At 30.5% G+C, this 8,859-nt stretch overlaps 1 protein-coding gene across 18 annotated transcripts; it reads left to right on the top strand.

Moving 5' to 3' along the window:
- Window positions 1-362: 362 nt before the first annotated feature.
- LOC114263752 (putative zinc metalloprotease EGY1, chloroplastic) lies at window positions 363-8,529 on the top strand. Of its 18 annotated transcripts, XR_014341908.1 has the most exons (9): window positions 374-786; window positions 862-2,502; window positions 2,620-2,690; window positions 2,823-2,909; window positions 3,912-3,952; window positions 5,667-5,773; window positions 6,623-6,717; window positions 8,062-8,102; window positions 8,192-8,528. XR_014341908.1 is itself a non-coding variant. In XM_082891229.1 (5 exons), the coding sequence occupies exons 1-5, from the start codon at window positions 711-713 to the stop codon at window positions 5,701-5,703; spliced, it is 297 nt and encodes a 98-aa protein (XP_082747355.1). In that variant the 5' UTR covers window positions 363-710; the 3' UTR covers window positions 5,704-6,615. The 18 variants fall into 18 exon arrangements, 3 of the variants coding, with proteins under 3 accessions (XP_082747355.1, XP_082747366.1, XP_082747363.1); XR_014341900.1 differs by lacking the exon at window positions 862-2,502 and having other exon boundaries at window positions 363-786; window positions 2,635-2,690; window positions 5,667-5,737; window positions 8,192-8,529; XR_014341897.1 differs by lacking the exon at window positions 862-2,502 and having other exon boundaries at window positions 363-786; window positions 2,635-2,690.
- Window positions 8,530-8,859: the final 330 nt, after the last annotated feature.

Genomic DNA, 8,859 nt, shown 5'->3' with positions numbered 1-8,859 from the left:
AATCCTAAATCTTATATATACAACTAATCAAAATAATTAAATTCAATCCATCATTTTCATGCGAATACAATATCAAACCAATATCAAATAAATATAAATAAATAAATAAAAATAACAAAATAAACATAAATTAAGGAAAGTAAATTTTGCACTCAAAATTATTTTTTCGAAAATCAAAAAATTACTTGAAAAATTAATAAAACTCCCAAAATAAAATCATAACCCTTTTATTTATTTTTTTGTCCCTCCTCTCTTCTTTCTCTCCCCGCTGTCTCCCCCTTTTTTTCTTCTCTTCCCTTGGCCACTGCTGCTTCAAAACCCAAATCCTCTCTCTCTCTTGGCTGCACACAACCCTCTTTTCTTTTTTTTCTTTTTTTTCCCGAAGGGCAGCTGCTATGAGTATAACCTAATATCTATATAATAAGGAAGAGTGGTTTTTAAATTTTGATGGGATTGTTGTCCCTGTGTCAAAATGTGAACCGTTAGATTGAATCAATCCAACGGCTGAGAAATGTCCAAGAGAAGAGTTTCTTTGTTTTGAGATCTCATTCAAGAGCAGATCTCTTCTTCCCTTCCATCTCTCTCTCTCTCTCACTCACATTCAAGAGCAGATCGGCGACTTCGGTAGCCTTGCTAGATCGGTAGGTCCAAATCGGCATCATCGCGGCAACAAATCGGTGAGGTTCACTATATTCAAAAAGGTCAGTTGAATGGCATCATCAAACGAGAGACGAGGCGGAAGAGAGAGCACAGAGCAGCGACGATTTGGCTTCTATTTCATCAAGGGTGAGATTTTTTTTTCTCTATCTCTCATAGTTTGTGTTTTTTTGGTTAATTAATTAGTGTGTTTGAAATCTGCAGGAAATGAATTGGTTTCCACTATTGGTTCCTCGGTGGAGCTAGGAATTGCATCTCAGGTATTACTAATTGCTTTTACACTTGGACATTATTGTATTAAAAGTAGTTGTGCTCTCATTTTCATTTATCAAATCCTTTTTATAGAGTAGATTATTCCATGTGAATGTGTTCATTCATTGCTTCCATCAAAGGTAGTTAAGTACTTCACAGATCCAAATGCCATTGAACCACCAGATATGCAGATTTTATTCCCATTTGTGGAGTCTGCTCTGCCCCTGGTATGATCTCCCCCCATTTTTATCATTTATGATCTCCTCATTTTATTCCCATTTTTATTCCCAAAAGACAAAAAATGAAATTGGGTTGAGCTCCTCATTTTACCATCCAGATTGAATGATACAAATATTTTATTCTGTAAAATCTACTGAAAAGAGTATCCGATGAAATAGTTTATTAAGTTTATTGAACAATGAAATTCATATAATTGGATTACATTTATCTTATAAAATAAATAAATAAATTACCTATATTAAAAATTATATTATCCGTTCAATTTTCTTTGATCAAATTAATCAAAAATTTTATACGAACTGTTTTGTGGATAAACCCTACAAATGAATGGTTGTTTTAAGCACTAGGTGAGCCTCATAGTGGGCATGTTAATTAAGTAAACCAACCTCCTGCCCATGTTTGGAAAAATTGTGATTTTTAAATTTTTTTTAAAAAAGGTATTGTTTGAGTAGTATAAAATGTAATTGTTATAATAGGGACCAAATTATCTTCAATTATTGTGATTGTTATAAAATGTGATTGTTTGAGTAGTATAAAATGTGATTGTTATAAAATGTGATTGTTATAATAGGGACCAAATTATAGTGCAAACATCAGAGACTATTTATATAATTTATCTTTAATTATTTTTTATTTTTTATTTGGATCGGAAACTGATAGTTTTTTATTTTTTTATTTTTTATAAATAGCTGTTGGAGTCAATTTATATGGTGAAGTTAACTACTAGGCAAATCATAATGAGTCTTCAAAGAGTAAGATGAATAAATCTGTTTAATAATTCTTTGGCTATTTAATTTTGTTTCAATGTTACTATTTATTTTTCATTATGAGTATTCTAAGTCTCTTAGGTTTCTACTTTTCTATTTTGTGTGCTTCTGTACTACTTACTAAATAATAATAGAGTTTGTCCTGTTTGGTATGTTTCTATTTGGTATTTTTTTCACTTACTTTTTATTTTATTTTTGTTTCTCCTATTCAATTTTTTGGTTTGGCACAGGTGTGGAGATCTGTCACGATCCAAGAGGATATGTTAATTAAGTAAACCAACTTCCCTACCCATGTTGTTGTTGTTGTTTTTTTTTAAGGTATTATTTGAGTAGTGAAAATTGCAATTGTTAATTGACATATGGTGGGTAGGCTTACCAATCATAAAACCCATAATTCAGTTTTAAAAAACTTTTGGGCTTTTTGGGGCTTTTTCCCATAATTCAGGGTCATGAAGATATGTATTTTTTTATTTTTTTATTTTTTGTAATACTGTTAATTATACTTTTGGTAATGCTAAATGTTCCAACTAAATCAAAGCTCACACTATTTGATTCGGACAAGTCCAAAGCTTCTATTTCATCAAGGGTGATTTTTTTTTCTCTATCTCTCATAGTTTGTGTTTTTTTTGGTTAATTAGTGTGTTTGATTTGAAAGTTATATCTAATTTAGGAAAGGATGATGAGAATGAAATCTGTTTGGTAGGAATGAAATCTGCAGGAAATGAATTGGTTCCCACTATTGGTTCCTCGGTGGAGCTAGGAATTGCATCTCAGGTATTACTAATTGCTTTCACACTTGGACATTATTGTATTAAAAGTAGTTATGCTCTCCTTTTCATTTATCAAATCCTTTTTATAGAGTAGATTATTCCATGTGTATGTGTTCATTCATTGCTTCCATCAAAGGTAGTTAAGTACTTCACAGATCCAAATGCCATTGAACCACCAGATATGCAGATTTTATTCCCATTTGTGGAGTCTGCTCTGCCCCTGGTATGATCTCCCCCCATTTTTATCATTTCTGATAAACAAAAGACAAAAAATGAAATTGGGTTGAGCTCCTCATTTTACCATCCAAATTGAATGATACAAATATTTTATTCTGTAAAATCTACTGAAAAGAGTATCCAATGAAATAGTTTATTAAGTTTATTGAACAATGAAATTCATATAATTGGATTACATTTATCTTATAAAATAAATAAATAAATTACCTATATTAAAAATTATATTATCCGTTCAATTTTCTTTGATCAAATTAATCAAAAATTTTATACGAACTATTTTGTGGATAAACCCTACAAATGAATGGTTGTTTCAAGCACTAGGTGAGCCTCATAGTGGGCATGTTAATTAAATAAACCAACCTCCTGCCCATGTTTGGAAAAATTGTGATTTAAATTTTTTTTTTTTTAAAGGTATTGTTTGAGTAGTATAAAATGTGATTGTTATAATAGGGACCAAATTATCTTCGATTATTGTGATTGTTATAAAATGTGATTGTTTGAGTAGTATAAAATGTGATTGTTATAATAGGGACCAAATTATCGTGCAAACATCAGAGACTATTTATATAATTTATCTTCAATTATTTTTTATTTTTTATTTGGACCGGAAACTGATAGTTTTTTATTTTTTATAAATAACTGTTGGAGTCAATTTATATGGTGAAGTTAACTACTAGGCAAATCATAATGAGTCTTCAAAGAGTAAGATAAATAAATCTGTTTAATAATTCTTTGGCTATTTAATTCTGTAATTTTGAGTTTTCTTTATGTACATCAAATCTATTTCAATGTTACTATTTATTTTTCATTATGAGTATTCTAAGTCTCTTAGGTTTCTACTTTTCTATTTTGTGTGCTTCTGTATATACTTACTACGTACTAAATAATAATAGAGTTTGCCATGTTTGGTATGTTTCATTTTGCTATTTTTTCACTTACTTTTTATTTTATTTTTGTTTCTCCTATTCAATTTTTTGGTTTGGCACAGGTGTGGAGATCTGTCACAATCCAAGAGGATATGTTAATTAAGTAAACCAACTTCCCTACCCATGTTTTTTTTTTTTTTTAAGGTATTATTTGAGTAGTGAAAATTGCAATTGTTAATTGACATATGGTGGGTAGGCTTACCAACCATAAAACCCATAATTCAGTTTTAAAAAACTTTTGGGCTTTTGGGGGCTTTTTCCCATAATTCAGGGTCATGAAGATATGTATTTTTGTATTTTTTTATTTTTTGTAATACTGTTAATTATACTTTTGATAATACTAAATATTCCAACTAAATCAAACATTATTTGCGTTGTATTTTTTGGTGTAATAATGTAAATTTTTGTGCACGTTGCTTTATGACTTTGTGTTGTTCAAAATAAACTTCTCGGGTGATTCTTTATCTACACTTATCAACTTTGACTGTAAGTATTATAGACTTATTGATGGATTATTGTAGAGTTTTCCCCCCCCCCCCCAATTTAGAGTTGAGTATGCTTTGTTTGAGATAATGCAGAAATATATGAGAATCTATATAATATGGAAGAAAAGCTTTTGAAAATGTCTCAAATGTATCAGAGATACATTTGGTTTTAACGGCCAAGATGAATCCTAAGTTCATATACATTTAGATCGATGGTCTATATACATTTAGTTCCCACCCGTTTCCCTAGCTCCCTCTCTCTCACGTTCTCTGTCACATTGTCTCTCATCACCACAGCCATTGAAGACCCTTCGAACCCTTCGATACCCACCCTCCCTCTTCGCTACGCTACTCCTCCTTCCCTTACAACCCTTCGAACTCGGCTCCCTTCGCTGTCCACGCTACCAACGCTGCTCTCGCAAGGTAAGATTGAGCCTTTTCACTCGATTTTTGCCTCTTCCCTTCTCTCTCTGTTTTTCCCTTACTGCCATTTGGCTTGCTGCAGTTCCAACCCCACTCTCTGTTCTTTGGGTTTGATTGGTGTGATTTATTTTTTACCCTTTTCTCTCTATTCTTTTCCTTCTTTTCCTTCATTTGATTGGTGTGATTTAAAGTTTTGTTTATTAATTACATGTTTTGTATTGAATTTTACAGATTAATTTACGGTTTCCTGGTTATGTTTTGCCAAAATTGTTTTTGTGTTTGTTTTTAAGTACCATGTTTTCATGAATTAGTCAATACATGGATTTCAGATTTGGGGTTATTTATAGATGTTATAAATATGGTTGGTTGGTGAGAATTTCTGTTTTGTTTAATTTCATATTTTCAGATTGGCTCTGTTTTGTTTAATTTCTGTTTGGTTGGCGAGAATTTCTGTTTAATTTCTGTTTGGTTGGCAAAGAAAGGCTTTGTATTCACACTTTTCTTAACCTAAGGATGGTTTGAATCAGTAAAAATTGTGGATGTTGAATAAAAGTTGCATTCATCTTTGTTGGAATTCGGTTTTTAAATTCTAAAAAATCTAATATGTGTTTTCAAGACACACTTTTGAGCTGTCATTTGTCATATTTATTAGGGAATTCATGGTTCTTTATTTTTGCCATAGGAAGTTACTGTGAAATGGGAGTTTGGGTAATGTGGTGATGTAATGATGGTAATCTTGCTTGCAGTTTAAGGTGTATTATTATTGGAAATGAATTCTGTGTGTCATGGGGTTTGGGATGCTTATCGATGTACACATAAAGATTACCTTCCTTTTTGGGATGCTTAGTGTGTTATGATCATCACATGTATTTCTTTCCCCCGATGATTCATATTTCTCTGATAAATCAGCCAATGTAGATTGTTGATAACTTGGCACAGACCTTGAAATGTCATAATGTTTCATCAAGAAGGACTCTCAGGTGCCCTTTTCTTCTCACATTGGCTAATCTGGTTTTGTAAGTATATCTTCACCTACACATCTACCTTTACAACTATGCATTTTTATTTTTCTATTCAAATAATAACAACAAAAAATAAACAAATAGAAAACTTAATGCATTATGTTTTTCAACATCAGGTTTCACTAGAGCATCAAACCACAGCAACCCATAAAACCCCAAGTCTAAGATATACTGTCGTTAACCAGATATGGTATATCACTAATTTAGTGAAGAGATACCTAGAAAGCAAAGGCAATAATCTGAAAACATTTGATAGAAAAAAATGGGGGTAAATTACACTAACCTCCCTTGAGATTTGGAAAAAAATATAACAAATTTCACAATTTTAACATAATTACGAAGACATTCCTTCTAGAATTTGAAACCAATGGAGTACTTGGGTTTTTTAACTACTTGGGTTTTTTTACAATGGAGTACTTGGGTTTCTTAACTACTTTCATGTTGTTGCTCTGTAAAATATTCTCACTTATTATGAAAGACGTGAATATCACAAAGAGCTTAACATTCTGTTTGGCTCTGTTTTTTTAATTTCTGTTTGGTTGGCGAGAATTTCTGTTTAATTTCTGTTTGGTTGGCAAGGAAAGGCTTTGTATTCACACTTTTCTTAACCTAAGGATGGTTTGAATCAGTAAAAGTTGCGAAGTAAATTTTAAATTTTCTACTTTTTTTCACGGTATGTACTATGAAAATATGTCATATTCCTAAGTACTCTCCTATTTAGACTTTATGTTCCTAAATAATTTTTTGAAATATGTCACGTTCCTAAGTACTTTTTGCTTTTTTGATCTTCTTCCTTATTCATGCTAAATACTCTACCACTATTGGTTGGATATGAATCTATAGGAATTGGATGAGATGAAGAAGCTTTTGAAAGAGTAAGGGGTTGTTCATTGATAGAAGGAAACAAACCAATGGCACCCTTGAACTCTCCAATTAAGGTAATCTCTTCAAACTTCTATGTTGTATGATTTATTTTTTATTTTTTATTTTTTATAGAGAAAAGATTCAACCATTTAAGTTGTTTATATGGGAGTGCCTTTAGGCACGAGTGATATGCTAGCAATTCATATTAGACATTTTTTTTTCTCTGAATAACATTCTTTTAATCCGTTTGATTTGATTTGATTTTTTTTTTTAATTTATTTCATATATAGTTACTAAAATGGCTATTGGACCATTTTAAAGTCCTTTTATTATAGTTATTTTTTAATGCAACAATTTCAATTTTAAAATTGTCGTAGTTGATGTAATTAATGACTTCCAAATTAATCATCTGTGTAATTACTCTTATTTAAAGTACTTTTTCATTTACATGATTAGTTTAGTCACATTAGGACATTATATGAATGCAATGATTTTGTAAATTCAACCAATGTACTCTTAACAGAATTATAGAATTAATGAGTTAATTTGTTTTAAAGCTATAAAGCTGAGTTCGAGTTTTTATTTACTAAGATTCAAATTCATGGTCAAATGCATGGCTTCTTTGTGTTAATGATTAGGATTTGAATTTTTCAATTAATTGATTTTGAAATTAATATCTTAATTGGTTTGAATTTGTAGTGTCATACTTTTCAAACTTTCATCATGCTATTTGACTCTTCTCATTTTCTTAGAATTTCTTATTGGTTGTTGAGAATTTCATCATGCTATTTGAGTCATTTAGAATGTTTCAAATTTTAAGCAATTTGTTAAGTTTTATATATTCTAAACCTTCTATCTTTAAAGCTTCGTCATAAGTATTTCGATTTTCGTCTAGACACTTCTTATAAATGATTTGGTAATTGATTTGGTATAGATTTTATTTGGATATAGATTGTATAGATTTTTTATTTATATATTGATCTTTTACAAAGAATCTGGATATAGATTTTTTATAAATTTTTTCCAAACATTACAAACAATTGTATAGATTTTTTATATTATCTTTGTGAAGAAGAAAGGGAGGCCACGAAAGTATGAATCAGATGGTAACTTGAGACTACCATCTGTATCATCACCACCACCAGGTTTTTCTTTCTCACCTCCTTTTCCTTCTTCTTCTGAGTCCTCTTCTTCCAAAAGGGGTCGTGGCAGACCACTTGATTCTGGTAATTGCCAGCTGCGTGCTTCTTTAGGTGAGTTCAAATCAAGCCTTTAAATCAACTTTTTCCCTTGAGATTGATAATTTAGTTGTGTACAACCTTTTCCTTTGCTGCATATTGGAACACATTGAAAACAGTAAGTATGGTTTAACTTGATTTTTATTTTTTTTGAAGTACATTAGTTAGTGTGATTTGTAGGTTGTGGATGAAGTCTTAACGAGGCGGAAAGAGACTGAATGGTGAGCTTTTTTATAAGTGTATATGTAGTGTTATTGCACATGGTTAAATTTGAATGCAAGTGTTTATTCATTTTCTTCATGGGTTTTAGGTTCATTGAAGGAGACTTTGATGCGTATGTCGAAAGAATTCGAAAACCTTATGTATGGGGTGGAGAGCTTGAGTTGCTGATGGCATCCCATCTTCTCAAGTGAATTCTATTCACTGTTTCAGTGAAGCATTTATGTTGTCCTTATGAAGCAATTTATGGGCAAAAAACAATATCATAGTGTCCATCAAAGTGTTTTTGCATATTGGCTCATATACAATAGTATTTGTCTATTTATTAGTTTGACAGAAGTGTTTGTTTGCCTCATCAAAGTGTTTTTATACTAAATCTATAATCTATATAATAAGATTGAAGGGTTGGGATTACAATTATATTCTAATTTCAATATTATTTACACCGTGCCTTCAGGTACGGGCATACGCTAGTATAAATATATAATACAAGTACAACATAAATATAATATACATAATATGATATATATGTTATCAATATATAAAACACTTATATATATATATAAAATATATAAATATTCAGATTAATTATATATAATTAACTATCACATTAAATTAATTAAATACCAAATTAAATTTTCACGTATCCACACAATTAGGCCAAGTTTGGCAAGATTCAAAAAAATCAAAAAGTCAAAAAATCACTATCCTATTTAAGTCACATTATCTTATTTAAGTCACATCACCTCTCTAACACAT

The sequence above is a fragment of the Camellia sinensis genome, chromosome 1 (assembly GCF_055761805.1).
Source record: "Camellia sinensis isolate YWXY chromosome 1, ASM5576180v1, whole genome shotgun sequence".
Taxonomy (NCBI): domain Eukaryota; kingdom Viridiplantae; phylum Streptophyta; class Magnoliopsida; order Ericales; family Theaceae; genus Camellia; species Camellia sinensis.
The sequence above is the reverse complement of the archived record's forward strand: the minus strand, read 5'-3'. Positions and strand labels throughout refer to the sequence as shown.

Coding starts and splice junctions, on each gene's coding strand:
- LOC114263752 (XM_082891229.1), top strand. CDS start 711: ATGGCATCATCAAACGAGAGACGAGGCGGAAGAGAGAGCACAGAGCAG. Junction 2,691..2,822: donor AGCTAGGAATTGCATCTCAG/GTATTACTAATT, acceptor CTTCCATCAAAG/GTAGTTAAGTACTTCACAGA. Junction 2,910..3,911: donor TGGAGTCTGCTCTGCCCCTG/GTATGATCTCCC, acceptor GGTTTGGCACAG/GTGTGGAGATCTGTCACAAT.